At 33.5% G+C, this 17,478-nt stretch overlaps 1 protein-coding gene across 3 annotated transcripts in view; it reads right to left on the bottom strand.

Moving 5' to 3' along the window:
* Window positions 1–17,478, bottom strand: part of Cdk5alpha (Cdk5 activator-like protein) — a 172,754-nt gene that overhangs the window by 148,908 nt on the left and 6,368 nt on the right. For 2 of the 3 annotated variants that reach the window (XR_004976568.2, XM_036362956.2), the window contains exon 2: window positions 158–998. Coding sequence is in view for 2 of the 3 variants with exons in the window: in XM_036362956.2 (XP_036218849.2) it covers window positions 158–979 (822 nt within the window). In the remaining variant the exon portion in view is untranslated. Of the gene's footprint in view, window positions 1–157; window positions 999–8,540; window positions 8,758–17,478 lie in introns of those variants that run through there. The other variant, XM_036362957.2, reaches the window with a different exon arrangement.

Genomic DNA, 17,478 nt, shown 5'->3' with positions numbered 1-17,478 from the left:
TATATCTATTAATCAAAGAAAATTGGGGTTTGCTGGTAACTTCCACCACCACGAAGATGATCAGTGCGGCATACATTCGTGTACATACTATGTTTTTAGTTCTTTTTTTTTATGATTTGTGGTAAATTAAAGCTATTATAGTAAAAGTAAAACTCACCTGAATTACAGTTTTCCTCGGAATGTGGCTGTTTTTATTATGAATTGTCTGCGATTGTGGAGGCAAAGATAAAGTCAAAGGCTCTTTTTGAATCAATTTGTTATGCTTATTAAAATTAGTGGTATTAATTCTAACAAGATCTTGTGATGTTATTTGCTTTTTAGTTTTAGAATTTGAAAAGAGCGTGTTACATGGTTGAGAGTTATCTTGATTTAAATTTATGTGCTGACTGTCGTTAATATGGTTAAAATGCAAGCGAACATTTTTATTATTATCGGTATAAGCTACGTTTGAGGCATCCAACGGATGAGTTTTGAAACAGCCTGTAGGTATGTTAGCAAATTTATTTTTATTTTCAATTTTCTTTTTATTATGCGACGCAGCAAGTTTTTTCCAAGACAATGCACTAATAAATAACGAGTGCTTTTTCATACTCTTTTCAATAGTAGTTTTTTCCGTGAAAAGTGCAGAATTTTCATTGTGTGAATCCAAATCATTGTTAATTGTGTCTTTTGTACCTTTTAATTTATTGAAACTATAGCTGGTAACATGACTTTGCTTGCCTACATTTATTCTTCCACATCCATTATGCGCAATTATGCCATTTTTAGCAAGCGGAACACGAATACTTTGCTTCGTTTCCTGATTTTTGGCATTATTCAACTGCTCGTAGCAAAAGTTGTTCAAATGAGAGTCCATTAAAGAAGAACCTTCCAATATATATTCGTTTCGAACGTCAGATTGTTGGTTATATTGAATGCTAGTCTGGGATGAATAAAACGGATGGCGTTCTCTTGGATTAAAGCTTAATACCGTCCCCATTATGGTAAATTGATAATGTCTAAAAATAATAGAATCCAAATATTTTTTAGTACTTACATTAGTGTATACACAATAAGAAGACTAAACTAACTCTACGAATCTTGCAGGCTTTCAAATTATTTAAATTTTTACTCATACATGTAACTATCCATGATAGGTCTGGGTAGGGCAATAGCTAATTGAAGAACTCAATAGGTAGATTGAGCCTATGTAGCGCCTTTGTAAAATATGAAATAAAAAATGAAAATTTCACTTTTCAAGTCCGTTAGTAAGAACTTTGAAGATATCTTTTCAAATAAAGCATGATAGTTGACTAAATCAAAAATAATACCTTAAAGATTATAACGGATATTTTTACTATATGGATCTTTATATTCATTCATTTAGTACAATATAGGTGAAAAGTGAAACTCTTCTGCGAAAAACAACTCAAAGATTCAAAAACTGTCAGTAACCATCCGTTTTAGAAATGGATCGATTTTGTTCCGATTCAGCAAAGATTTGCCGATAAAAATCGGTTCATGAGATTTTTTTGTGTGTTTTGCTCTCATTTTTTTTGTATCCAACTAAATTAAATGATTCCGAGTGATTTTTTATGCAATGTTTAGCTCCTGAGCAATCAAAACAAAGCTTATATGACGATCGGACTCGACGATTTCCATTATTTTATCGAGCATCTTTGACAAAACTTCCGGAACGGATGATTGCGCGTAATTGGTTGTTACAGTATTAGGACTATTCATATTTTCCGCCTTATATCAGCTTGCATTGTGGTTTCGCCTTTATCGACGAAAACTGTAAAATATGGCTTATTATCTTTTTGTTGGTGTCCATCTTTAAAGAGTGCTCAAATAAGTCTGAGTCAAGCAATCACAAAACTCTCTGAGAAATTTTCTAGTACGAAATCTTATATTTTTATAGCTATATAGAGTAACTCTTATTTCGATATAAATCAACTAACTTGTACCTCATAATAATTATAAAATATTTTTATGAGATACTGTCTGCCGATGTATCAATACAGCGTGCCCAATACATACCTACACAAATTTGTAACTTTGAAGCTGGGCAATCTAAGATATACGAGTTTACGTAATGAAGATATACTATTCGATATTTTTACGAAATTAAAAGATAATTGATTAAAAGATAATTGTCGAAATAAAAAATTGGAACTTATCAATATTGTCGTGTAATACAATGGAGTCAAATTTTAAATAGTAGTTGAATGATTGATCACTGATAAAATTTAAGAACCACTTGGTCCAAATGAGCTATTCTTGGAAGCAGGCCTGGTTACATACCTAACAGCATGTTATGTTACACTGGACCATGTTAAAAATGGAATATTGTCTTTTTCGTGATTCATCGGCTATTTGATTTGGTTCTGTTTAATTTTAATCAATTCTAGATCTCAACTCAGTAATAGTGCGTATTAAAATAATAAACAATTTAACTGAAAAAAGGCGAAAGATAAACTAAATGCACACATCAATCCGAAGAATCCTAAGCGCGGCATTCAGGTACGTTGTAGTGCTGAAGCAGCGACAAGGATGACATAATGAGAGACTGTCTAATTTTCCTTAATTTTTCTCTCATTCTCTTTCCCTGATTATTGAACAGCTGATATCAAAAAAGGCGGTATACCAGAAATGAACCCCGCTAAAAGAAGCTGGCAGAAGCAATGCAAAACGAAATTTATAGGAACGACACAAATACCTTTGAACAACGTGCATGTAATTTTTTTTTGCTATTCCTTGTTATAAATGCGAAATATTTGCATTTAAAGAATTAATCATGAAATCATGATATTTTATTTTGAGTTTAGTTTCTTTATAGCTTTTTTCTGTTAAAGATTAATAAATTTATTCATGAAAAATATTAATAGAAAATAATTTCATTAATAATTTCAAACTATTTTAATGAGTTATTATGTACAAATCTATAGAAAGTTCGGGTACGAGAAAAAAAATCTCGGGACAAGTTACAATTTGGAAACATTAAAATATTAGGTCAAGTAAAAAGTTCGTTCGGTTTTTATCTAAAAGATGGCGTTATTGTCTATAGGACTAGTGTTACGTGTCGCATCATGTCATACTATACGTCGCTGAAAACGTGTTTATTCGCGCTAAAAGTTTGTCTTTGACAGTTTCTCGATTGATTTGAGCGCTCGTCAAAGAAAAAAAGCAGCCAAAGCGGCTGAAATAATTAATTTAGTTTATGGGCCCGATACTGTAAACGAACGTGTAGCACAAAAGTGATTTGCTAGTTTCCGTTCCGGTAATTTCGATGTCAAAGATGCACCACGCGTCGGGAGGCCTGTCGTCGAAAATTGCTAAACAGACCGTCACGTGAGCACTTATTTAATTGCTGAGGAACTAAAGATAAGCCAGCAAACCGTTTGGAACCATTTGCATAACCATGGATTCAAAAAGGAGCTCGATGTTTGGGTGTCACACGAACTAACGCAAAAAACATGATGGACCGAATTTCCATCTGCAAATCGCTGCTGCTTCGCAACAAAATCAACCCGTTTCTGAAGCGGATTGTGACTGGCGATGAAAAATGGGTCACTTACGACAACATCGAGCGCAAAGGATCGTGGTTAAAGCTCTGGGAAGCAAGACGCCAAGAAGGTTTTGCTGTGTGTTTGGTGGGATTGGCAAGGAATCATCTACTACGAGCTGCTCCCCTATGGCCAAACGCTCAATTCGGCACTCTACTGCCAAGCAGCACTCATCCAGAAGAGGCCATCTTTGATCAACAGAGGCCGAATTGTGTTCCATCAGAACTTTTTACTTGACTTAATATATACATTTTGGTTCAAACAAAATCTATATTTCATATTCAAAGTCCACTTTGGCATATATCCTGCAATACCCATACATCAGTGCTTTTTAAGGTTTTTTCGTGACGCGACCCCTTTATTGTGAAGAACAATTTCGCGACCTCCCTAATCTCTACTTTTGTTTAGCTATGTATTTTTATACGTCATAAATATTAAACTTACACCCTACAACGGTACCTTTATTATGTTAACTAGGATTCAGGAGAAATATATAATTAAGAACGTAAAACACATTTTTGTACATTGAATACGTGTTCGATATTATTGATAGCGCAATTCACACAGATGTAACGTACTGCTGATACCGATGCTGGCCGGGAGAAATGAGAAAGCGTTGCTGTCTAGTTATCGAGTAGTGCTTCGTGAGGCTAAAGCTGGAAAACCTCACACTAATAATTATGTTTGCCAAACAAGAGGTAGAGAAACTTAAAAGTACACCTCTCTCTGACAACACCATCCAACGCAGGATAAGCGATATGACGACTGAGGTTCGCGATCAAGTTATAGAAAAAATACGAATAAGTACTTTTGTGGCCTTGTAATTCATGAAAAATTTATGGAAGAAATACTGTTTTGTAGAGCGCTGCCCACGAATACTATAAACCAGTTCTTGCATAACATGTTCCTTGAAGCTACTAAAAATATGAATATAGATTGGGTAAATATAATATAATATATTGCTATTTGTAAAGATGGAGCGAAAGCCATTACAGGTGTAAACAGTGGATTTATTGTGACTGAAAGAACAGATGCCAAACGCATGTTCGATGCATTGCTTTCTCCATCGCCAAGCTCTCGCGACCAAGTTCTAAATGTTATTATAAAAATGGTGAACTCCATTAAAAAAACAAAGCTTTGTAGACAAGATTGTTGAGAGGTGAGGTGGTTATCAAGAGGCAAAGTACTCACCAGAGTTTTGGAACTACGCGCTGAACCATTGATATATTTACAGTAGGTCAAGTCAGAATACTCCAAATTTATTTATGACCCCAAATTCCTTTTGAAATTGGCTTTTCTTACTGTCTTATTTGAGCATTTAATCATCTTGAACAAAAGTCTTCAAGGACAGAATGAAAATATCATTACAGCTAAAGACAAAATTCATGGTTTTACAAACAAAATTGACTTGTGACTATCGTCTCTAAATTAAAGCAACTTCGATACATTTTCTTCGACTTCGAGTCTTTTATTGAAGAAATCGAGCGTAAGATAAACATCAAAGACTTAATGCCTGGTATGAAAATAGTATTGAAAAATTTGAAAGACGATCTATGTCGTTACTTCTCAGTGCAAGAAATTTCAAAGAACACTGGAAAAAGGTGGGTCTTAAATCAATTTTTAAATGCAACTACACACGTGGCAAATTTGACAATTAAGCTCAAAGACAATCTGCTTGACTTATCTGCCGATAGAATGCTGCAGTAGGAGTTTGAGTTGGCTTATTTGGATACCTTTTGGTTAAAAAGGAAATCCGAATACCCAAAGTTAACTACAGAGGCTTTGAAGTGTTTAATTCCATTTGCCAGCTACAATTTTGTTCCATGGCCCAAATTAATAGTAAGGTGTATAAGATGAAAGAGATCTCATTATTTTAGTTTTTGTTAATAAGAGACAACTAATAATGTTTTGTAGTGATTTTTATAAACTGTTTTTAACTTATTGTTTGTTTTTATTCTTAAGTAATTTTACCAACTTGTTGCAACTAACAAATGATTCACGACCCCTTTCAAAACGTTTCGTGACCCCCAGGGCATCGTGACTCACGCAAGCAGGATTGCGTACTAAACATTTCAGCACATTCGTGCATACATAGGTACAAAGTGCATTGATCTCTTCAACGAGCTCTCAACTGCATAAGTACATAAATACATACGTACAAGTCCACGCATTAGGGTGTACCTACATAAGCATAAATAAGGACATAAAAGACCTAAATAAATGAAGAATACGGTTGTTAATAAATAACTAAATAAAATAAAATTAAACAAGTAAGGAAGGGCTAAGTTCGGATGTAATCGAATATTTTATACTCTCGTAAAGTCAAATGGTATACTCCTTTTAGATTTCTTTGTGGATCTTGCCGCCTTGTCCTATGTTGACCGATATTTTCGGTAAAAAGTCAACTATAGGTACTGGGGTCCACATATTCAGTACCTAGGCGCTTGAACAGTTTTGGTTCAATTTAGAGAATTTTTGGTCACAAGGTGGCATACTTTAAACGCATTATTCACGCAAAGTTTTACCCCGATACATTCATTGTTGCTTGATTTGCATACTGGAAAGTAAAACAACAGATGGAATTTAAAATGGTGTTATATGGGAAATAGGCGTGATTGTAGTCCATTTTCGCACTATGACATAGAAATATGAAAGGCATGGTATGTACTGAATTTGGTTGAAATCGGTTAATGGGATCCCATGATATGGGTTTTAACCTAAAAGTGGGCGATGCCACCCGCACTGACTAATTTTGAACGCGGTTCCTATAAAGTCATCTCATACCATCCTAGAGATAAAATTTAATGTCTCTGCTTGTTTAGTGCGCTTTTAGTATTTTTTAACAGTACCGTTCTATAGAGAGTGGGCGGGGTTGTCACTCGATTTCACCCACTTTCACACCGTCGATAGAGATACTAAAAAAATTTGTTCCCAGTGAACTTTGTTATTATAGCTTCAGTGGTATAGGAAATATGCACATTAAACTTTTTAGGGGCGGGACCACGCTCACTTAAAAAAAATTTAACTACAGATGCCCCTCCTTAATGTGATCCTGTGTACCAAACAACAGTCTTGTGTCTTATTGCGGAGCTTAGTTATGGCAACTTATTTATTTTTGATTTATGTCGTTTTGTAGGCGTGGCAGTGGTCCGATTACGCCCATCTGCAATACCAATCGTCTTACGGTACCATGAAACATGTGTACCAAGTTTCATAAAGATATCTCAATTTTTACTTAAGTTAGAGCTTGCACGGACGGACGGACGGACGGACGGACAGACAGTCACCCGGATTTCAACTCGTCTTTTCATCCTGATCATTTATATATACATAACTCTATATTTAACTCGATTAGTTTTAGGTGATACAAACAACCGTTAGGTGAACAAAACTATTATACTCTGTAGCAACAAGTTGCGAGAGTATAAAAATAAATAAATACCAACCGGTATAAAAACTTAACCCGCGTATTTCAGTTATTTAATTCGAATCCGCTTCCACCAAAAAATAGCTTACGGCTTTCAGCAATTATGGTGTCTGGAGATTCCAGCTTTAGTAATTATAGCAACTAAATACTATTGGAAAATCGTAATTAAAAAACAATTTTACGATTAACCTTTTAAATAATGGAATATAGTACATAATAAACACTTTATCCGTAGAAGACTACAGAAGCATATAAAAAACACTTTCTAGCAGAAATATATCTTGGTATAGCTTTGACACTGCCAATTAAAGTTATTGTAAAAAAATTGCTAAAATAAATATATTATTAGTAATTTGAAAGAGGATTAAATGCACTGAGTGCTTTCAATAGACTTCAATAGAAAACTAAAACTCTCCTCGACGATGTTTTTAGTAACATTTGATCCCATGAAGAACATAAAAAATATTTACGAGACCAAAACTATATTAAATTCAAATGTTCTATTGAACCGGATGTTTTAAGTGCTCCGGTAAGCATCAGACCTCAGAATGTTCTAAGCCATAGCACCAGCAGCCTAAATGCTATAACTGTGACGAAGCGCATATAATGAAGCTTGAAAGATTCCTTTTAACAAAAAAGTCTAAATCAATAAAGAGTCTTCTATGGAAATCAAATGGGTCAACCAAACATAGGGATTAAATTGAAATTTTATTAAACTTAGAAACACATTTTACGTCACAAACCTATTTTAACATAAAAAACTATGAAACTTACCATACAATTCATCTAAGCAATGGCACCCGTGGCGGAAGTGCAATATTAATTAAAAATATGATTAAACATTTTGAGGAAGAAAAACTTGCAACTGATAAATTTCAAGCTACAACATTGACTACATATTTACGGAGTTAAAAGTCCACTCTCATTTACCTCTCTAATTTGAGGATTACCAAAACTTAATCAACAAAAACAGATATAGATTAATAATTGACGGAGATTTTAACGCAAAAAATTTGCATTGGGGTTCAAGGCTTACGACAATAAAGAAGAGAGAACTTTATAAAGCACTACAAACCGGAAATTATGCATTCTCGACGGGCTTACCTTACGTATTGGCCATCAGACAGCCAAAAAGGAACTATTTGCCGATTAATCAGGGTTATGACATTAACTCGGATCATTCTCCAATATATTTAAAGTGGCAACACTTCAAGCTGTAAAGCTGTAACTTTTTTACTGTGAACTTTTGTGTTTTATTTTACAAAATTCTTAAATTTTAATTGATTTTTTAGTGATTTTATACAATATTTAGTGATTTAACTCTGAGTTGCAAGCTAAGTATTAAATGTTTATTATCTAATTTACTTCTTTATTCACAGCTGTATTGCTTTTTATTTGTTCCAGTGCACCTAAAACTGCTCGCTATATTGCTCTTTCAAACTGTTTAAGTTCTGAACTTTGATAAAAAAATTGCTATTTTTGCGTTTGTTCTTAATTGAATTTATTATTATTATTATTTTATTAACATACTAATTTATTATATATCTATTAAATTTTGTTTAACTTACTCTTTTATTTGATCTTCATTCCTGTTGTTTATGTATGTATGTCTTGCAACTTCCCCAATTGCAACATTAAAGGCGAGTCAGATCGCTACGTTTCATGCTGGCTTTGTGATAGGCTTGTCCATATTAAATGTGCTGTACTATCAGGTAGAATCTTAGATTCTATTCTCGACTGTAAGGGATTGCGTTGGTGTTGTTTAAATTGTAGATCTATTGAAATCGATCTATTTAAAGTATATAGGGAGACACGCAATGGCTTTAACGAAATCGGTCGAGATCATGTAACCCTCACTGAAAAATTTAGGCACTACGAAAAATTGTTCAAATCTTTTAAGTGCCTGAATGATTCTCAAGAACCCTCCAAACCTTCTCCTAAGCGTAAACGTCCTTCCGATGAAGTAACACTTAGTTCTTCTGTACATCAAAGAACGTCTCCTCCTAATGACCTAATAAATCTCTCTTCTCCTTGCCCTCAAGGTGGTAAGCCGTCAACTTCCAAAGAGCTCAATTCCCCAAAAGCTCAAACATTCAAAAAAATCTTAGATATTTCATTCTGGCCACCTGGGGCTTTTGTACGCGTATTTAAGCCTAAACTTAAAAGTCAAACTGAGGAAAACATTGTTAAATTACCAAAAGACCACCGATATAAATATCTGATTGGTGGAAATTCGCTAAGCATTTATTATCAAAATGTTAGTGATCTTAATACAAAATTAACCGACTTGTATTTAAACAGTTCCAATTTTAATTTCCATATAATTGGATTTACAAAAACATGGTTAAAACCTCAGGATAGCGAACCGGGATATTAAATTTAATTTCAGTCAGGAGAAAAGAACTGCAAACTGTTCCATGCAAGATTTTCACTAAGAATATTATGCCAAGCATTTCCCTACGACTAGAAAGTGTAGGTAGATTAATAAGTTTTAAGCGACTAGTGTATGGAGGTAGACTTACCCTAGAATCCCATCGGAAATGCGCTAAGGCGGAAAGTAAAAATTGTTTTTGAACAGACTCTAACTTGTCAGAATGGATTTGCTAGTTAGGGTTCCATACAACAGAGCCAGATTCCAATATAGGACTAACCAAAGTTGTATAAAGTGTTTTAGTAATATACGGATCTCTAAATTCTTTAGACCAACGTTTAACAAAACTGAGGACAGCTTTTGGTTTCAAGACCATGGTATCAATATGAAGACTAAAATTAAGCTTAGGGTCCATATTAACTCTCAAATCAATATGATTAAAAACTTGCTCCAGACTATTGTGTTTTATTACCTAAGGAGAGAGGTGCTCTACGGGAAAATCACATCGTCTTACATATATTGAGATTCAATGGCAAATCATTTCTATCACACCATGCAACCATATTGTTTAAGTCTGTTTGCTTTCCTCAGTTGAAGTGTATGATTTAAAAAGCTTTACGTCGTCAGTGTATAATAAAATTTTTGAGAATTCAATTACTGAAGAGATATCGTTAATAAACAACAAGAACAGAATCGGGCCAAGATGACTACCTTGCGGAACACCTGAAGAAACATTAATTGCATCTGAAGGTGTATCCTCAAATATCACTCGTTGTGATCTATTATAAAGATGGGAAGAATGTGAATCGAGAGGTTTACTTTATCGAAAGCTTTGCTAAAGTCTGTGTATATAACATCCGTATGCTTATGTTCCCTAAAACAAAAAGAGAAATGATTTACAAATTCAAGCAAGTTTGTTAGAGTCGATTTCTCTTTACGAAATCCATGCTGAGATGAGGAAATTAATGGAGAAATCGATGGTTATATGGTCAGTGATAATAGCTTCAAAAAGTTTAGGTATAACTGGTAGTTTTGCGATACCTCTATAGTTTTCAATGTTGGATCTAAATCCCCTTTTATGCAAGGGAATTTTAAATGACTGTTTCTATATTGAAGGAAATATACCGTGTTTAAGAGAGGAATTAAATACCCTTTTCAAAGGCAAGTAAATATATTTGGCAGTATTTTTAAGAAAGCATGAGGGTATCATGTCTGGGCCATAACTAAAATATGGTTTTAACTTATTTAAATTTAGTAGGACGTCTTCTTCAGAAATAATTGGAGCGTTAATTAAAGTATTCGAACACAGTATGTGCTGATAAGGAAAAGTTTTGGAAGAATTATTACAGTAGTTTGACTTAAAAAATTCTGCAAATATATTGGATATAATAACATAGTCAGTTGAAATGATAGATTTGTATTTCATCGCGGACGGAAATTTGGAAATCATGCGTTTGTAGTTGACAAAATCATAAAACGATTTTGGATTACTTACAACATTCTTTTTTACCTTATTTAAGTAATTATTACTATATAACATTTTTTTTTAGGTGAAAATATTGTCGACGTTATTCAAAAAATCATTTAAAAAACAGCAGCTATCATCCGATTCAAATTTTTTCAAACTTTTTTTTGTTGATCAAACGACTACGCTAAATATTTAGAATCTGTTTCCAAAGGAAAAAATTTTCGTGTTCAAGAAAAGTTGAAGCGATGATAACCAATGTTTTTGCACCATACGCATGGGAATGATTTTCAGAAAGCCTGATTCATTTGTTTGTAATTGAACTTTCATAAGAAAAAGGTGAAACGTCGGATATGATTTTTTCATTGGTTAAATGAGTCTTGGAAAATTTTGATTTGACTGATAAATTGATCGCCAATTAATTTCCGTCGCGTTGATCGGAGAAGTGAAGGAAATATCTTTGCGAAATTAAAGAAATTAAAATCGAACATATTTGGTGTAGGTTGTGCAGCGCATATCGCGCATAATGAGATTCGTAACGCATGCACTTGATGTTAAAATAGAGAGTATGGTTGTTCAGATCTACACACATTTAAACATCCACACCATTCGCACAGAAGCATTGAAGCCAATCTGCGAGATTTCTGATGACGAATACGATCAACTGGTTGGTTACTGTAAAACTCGGTTCATTGGCTTCAGAGATGCCTTAAGGAAAATCTTTGCCTACAGGTGAAAATATATTTTTATTAACTGAGATTTTTCCAAAATCAAAAATTTTTTTAAGTTTTAAATCATTAGGCCATGATTTTTGACGAAACAATAAAGAAAATTATAGGCGATGATATTCCAGCAGTTGCAATTTATAAACACTTGCAACATTTAATGAAAAATTTGCAAAAATCCAATCAGCACAATTATTTTCCGTTGCAAGTAAAAGGAAATGGAGAAAATGAAGAAAGAAAACTATGACTTGAAGCAATTTAAATTATAAATGAAAAAATTTCGAATTAAATATTTCACCTCAATTTTCGTTTTCTCAATTTTAATTGGAAACAGTGGAGCTCATATTTTCCACCATTAACAGAATGTGGGCATACAAAAAAACTCGCCTACAAGTCAGCACCGTGAAATCGATTTTATTTGTGAAGAATAATTGAAAATTTCCATGTTTGGAATTTTTCACTCATTTAAAATCGCACCCCCAGCTTTTTCGAAAAATTAGTCAACAAGAGAAATACGTCAAACCGAAGCCGTCTTCAACAATTCCGGAAACACCGTCCACTTCATCAATTGATATACAAACGATCGAACCAGACAGTGATTAAATCTTTTAATCATTTTTAATATTACTTATTCTTTTATCATTTCCATTATTTGTGTTTTATTTCTAAAATTGTGTTGCCCTCTCACCCATTATATGTCGCAATTTTCACTGAATTATAATATGGAAAAAACCGATGACTCAAAAAACCGTTCCGGATTTTGCCGGAAAATATATGGTCACCTAAGATTATCATTATAATTCGTAAAAACGACGCTAGTTTAGCGTCTGCTGCCCTTTGTGATTTTTTCATGGCAATGATGCCACCTGATAAAACTGCCAATGCAGAATAGAGTATGGCATATTAAAATATAACTCTTCAAAAAAGTTATAAATTAATTTAACTATATTTTCATATGCTCGTATGCTCCATAGGCCTAAGTGCGTCGTCAGACGGCTACTCTACCTACATACCTACTTTCATATGCTCCGAGTGGGAAAATAATCATGGTATCAGAAGTGGGATAATATGTAAACTTCGGCGGAAAATTGCGGAAAACCCTAATCATTTGTTGGTAAGTGAATTATTGATTTACAATTTGTATTGTTTGTTAACAATATTAAATTTAATTGATCCAATGGTGCTGCACTAAATGCAACAATCTAGCACTATTATTTTCGGATTGCTAAATTGACCGGTACATATATTATACCATTTTTAATACTCGTACATTAATTAACTTTTACAGGTTTGGAGAAGCTGTCTCATAGTGAGATGAGCATTGCCACAGCTACATATTTTGAAATTTTCAGAATGATCAGATGACAACATTTCACAACTAGATGCGGAATTAAATGACAACAATCGAAAATATTAAGTAAGAGTTCTTTGATATATAGCTAAAGGATCTATTTATTTTGCAGGTCTAACTTAATGGACTTAAGTTTAATTTATATCAAAAATTGTATAATACAAGTAATAAATAAAATATCAATGACAATAAAAACTAGAGGATGGCAACGCTGATTTCAGATACGTGGTCCAATAATACCACAATAATTGAAAGTGTAAGTAGAGAAGATGTTGGACTATAGTACGCAACAGCACGTCTTCACGGCAGCAGACTTGCAGTCATCGCTGTTGCCAAATTAAATCTATTTCTAATTCTGCCGACGACAATGGGCAGCTGTAGTGATGCCACTAATATGGGTAATGTAAAATTATTCCAAGTTCTAACAAGGCTCAGGTTATTTTACCAACAGAAGCATTAAATATCAGATATATCATTTGTAATAATAATTGAAATAATTTAAAACAAATAAATCATTTAGGGTATTCACAAGGTGTCATATTGTGTCATATCGTCATATTGTGTCTTATTTTTTTATGACTGCCATATCGACACTGTTGTTGTTTCCCATACAAAATTGAAATACGACAAATACAACACGGCGAGGTATGTTTTTTGAGTGTGCTATTCTATTAGCGTATCTGTTTTTTTTTATTGTTGGCGTTTAGGTGTCTAAAATAAATAAATTTCATCAATTTCTTTAATAATATGGAAGGAAGCACCGATATGCAGGTAAATTAAGTTGAAGGAAAGTGAAATATAAAAATAATTTGTTGTTTCTGTGTTTGCAATGTGAACCAAAATGCTGCCGTTTCAACATGAAGAAGCTTTATTTTTGTTTTGTCACTTTTTCGTGGCATTTTTGTATTCTTAATTTTTCACTACCAGCTGGTGAAGCGTAGAAATATTACATTTTATGACATACAACAATTAAGGGGTGCTCACAAGTGTCGTATTTTTTAAGACTATTGAAATACGACATAAGACATAAGACAAAGCTTGTGAATTGCCTATTTATATTTACATAATTTTTGCATAAAAAATGTCACTTTGAATAAAATATTTAAATTTCATTTAATTGTGTACTAATGCGGTTGTCTTCAATTGTTCAAGACGAAATTTGCAGTCAAGGAAATTTCGCTGTCGATACATCGGGAAGTGCATTCGGCTTTTTCTTTAATGCATTGTGTGTCTTGATTTTTTTATAGCATTATAGCATATTGAGACGAACACAGATGATAGAACAAAATCCAATCGACGATAAATTGCCAGAATCAACGAGACAGCGAATTCGTAGAGTGTTCTAGTAGCGAAGTTTTGTTAACGATCTACCAGAGAATGTAAATGAATAGAGAAGGCACAAATGTTAGCTGTGCTAACGAAAACGCGCAAGTTCAAAAATAAAATTTCACCACCTTATTAGGCAACGCAACGAAATACACCACTCTATAAGCAAAATGTACATATGTAGGTTTTTTGGTATGCGCATGAACAAAAATTAAAATAATAAAAAGGAAAATAATTGACTTATGAGAGAAAATGTAAATAATGAGGAAAATAATAATGAAACTAGAATTAAAATGTCATGTAATAAAACAAAAAAATGTTTATAAAAATAAAAAAGAATAGAAAAATATTTGTGATAGGATTTGAACTTAGGCAAAATATTTAATGTTGCAATAAGGAATTCTGCTATACTAGCAGCACCGCAGCCAATATCAAAACGAGTAGGTACACAAACAGCTATCGTCGTATATTTCTTTCAAATGTACAATTTTTATGTGAATATTCATATTGCACCATCATCGATCAATAATATTCAAGCAAACTCGCGCAATATTTTCTTAATCTTTCATATTACAACGACAACAAATTCATTCATAAGAAATGTGCGTTTGCTCTATTTTTTCTGTGCGCCTGGTAAACCACATTTGGTTTTCATATGGAATTCCTAGGCAAATACGCGAAAATTAAGTTTATAAAATGAATGAATGAAGTTGAACTTGAATAGTTTCAGTAAAACGAGAAAAATTCAATTTGACAACCACCACTGACAATCCTACCTATCCCCTCGCGTTTGCATGTTGCCCACAAGCTGTTTTCTTACGACGATGCCAAAAATCAGAAATTGGAAAATTTGTCTGATGTCGCCTTTAGAACGGAGAATTGGCAACATGACCTATTAGCGAGTTAAAATAATATTTTAATTTATTTCATATTGTGCACTATATATGGCATTAAATCATAAAATTTATATAAAATTGTGATTCATATGAATTCTTTAACTATTTCTATATATTCTAAGCACACTCCATATATTACTTTTATTTGTGTATTTATTATCATTATTTCATAGTTTGTCGATTTAGCTCATTTTATCTAAAAACGACACTATGAAAATAAAGCCCAGTTGGTAATCGCAGTATTTCAAAAGAGCATAAGTCGATTTTCAAAGCAAAGCACTGCCAAAAGGACAAACATGACAACATAGGCGACTGACATTGTCGCAAGATTGTCAATTGAAACAAATTTTGTCAACTCCATGACGATTTGCACAATTTGGTGTCAATATGTATGCGAGCTCATATGTATGTACATATGTATGTTTGTCGACAGAGGCGTCATTTTATTTTTTTCAACAACACACTGTCCGCGCGAACTTGGCGTTACTTCCATGGCATATCACCATGACAGAGGCGTTTCAAGTGAGGACTCATAGTTTATTATTATTAAAATCAAGCAACATTTGTATTGAAAAATACTGATACATTTATGACTTATTTTCGTAATATAATAACTATATACGTAAAAATATAAATACATAAATATAATTGTCATACTTATAATCGTTTTTAAAATAAATTCGATTAATAAAATTATATCTGAAATAATTATGTGGCAGTGCGCCTCTGACCCCTCCTTGCATGCGATCGTTCAACTTTCTTCTGACCAAAACAAAAAGCGTACACAAAAGTCTTTGCTTGTGCGGGGCAAGAAGAAGCAAGAATCAGCGTACGTGTATTTAAGAATGTATGTGTGATTGCCACATTTGCGTAAATATTTATAAATAAGGCAACATTCAATAAACGTAAACATATGAACATATTTCCTTGAAATATTTGAATTATCTCAGGAAGTAAATTTTGCTATTAAAGTAATTGAATTGAGATATTATATACTAAGATTCCAATTAATAAAATAAAAAATTAAATAAAATTTAATTTTCATGAGTGTTAGGATTCGAACGTATATGCTCGTATTCGAATTCAGCTTAACTCCTTCACGCTTACGACCTAAGCCACCACAAAAGTGGAAACGCGGCCGCTTTAGCCATAGTTATATTATTACCCTTTGTTCTTATACACATACAAATGTTTGAAAAATTTCATATAAAATGTTTATTTTATTATGAATTCTGAAGGTTTTGCCAGTAATCTTCTCTTTTAATTTAAAAGGCTTTTCTTAATTATAAATTTTGCCATATCATTGAAATTGAAAACACAAATCTAAATAGGTCTGCGCATCGATTTTTCATTCGTTGTGTCTATTTATAGCCTTTTCTCCGTTTCGCACATTGGGTGGTGTATTTTTCTTTTTCGAAGTTATATTTTTCCCTCATCTGGAACAAAAAATTAGTACACAATAATATTTCACTTAACATTTGCGCCTTCTCTATTCATTTACATTCTCTGGATCTACTATACATATAACAGCTGCCGGATTGTGTTATGGTTAGAGTGTTGCCGTGTAAAGAGCAATTGAGATATAAATACGAAGTTGTAAGCTCGAATAATGAGCGTTAACTTGTTGAAATTAGAAATAAAGATAAGCAGGGTTCACATATATTAATGCAGGCATGACCTCACAGTTGAAAGAGCAGAAAGCGTGTGTACCAGTGCAAGGGTTCTCACTGTCAGAAGAGGAAGAAGCTTGTATACCAGTACAAGTGTCCTTACAGTTGGAAGAGCAGGAAGCGTGTATACCAGCACAAGGGTCCTCACAGTCGGGTGAGCACGAAACGTGTATAACAGCACAGTTGCCCTCACAGGTGGAAGAACAGGATAAAATTAAACCTGAAACGGATGACTATTCGCAAGAAGGTATAGAATTGCAAGGTGTAATAAGTGAGCTAGTGGAGCAAAAGTACAACGAGTGTAGAAATAACTACCGGAAGGTCAGCCGTAAAAGCATATTGGGAAGAGCGAAGCAGTGTAAAGTTGGTGTGTGGCTGCTTGCATCGAGTATGGAATAGCGAAAATGGGCAAATCTTTCAAGCACTTATGGTTGTTCCGAAGTTTAGAATTCCTGAAGTTCCCAACGAGCTTCAAAACGGTTCAAGTAGAGGGCACTTGAAAATCACGACAACCTTTCTGAAGTTAAAGCAAAAGTTTCATTGGCTAAGTTATCGTCAATCAAAAACGGTGCCTAGTGTTTTGTAGCTGAAGGGTAAAGTCCAGGAGTCATGGTCAGATGAGCAGTACAATTCAAGTGCGCCACTCGAGCGATTTGCCATGAATGTGGATGAACCTTTCCCACAAATCATTTAGGAAACAAA

This window comes from Bactrocera oleae, chromosome 3, assembly GCF_042242935.1.
Source record: "Bactrocera oleae isolate idBacOlea1 chromosome 3, idBacOlea1, whole genome shotgun sequence".
NCBI classification, from domain to species: domain Eukaryota; kingdom Metazoa; phylum Arthropoda; class Insecta; order Diptera; family Tephritidae; genus Bactrocera; species Bactrocera oleae.
This window is presented reverse-complemented; position numbering and strand designations above follow the sequence as displayed.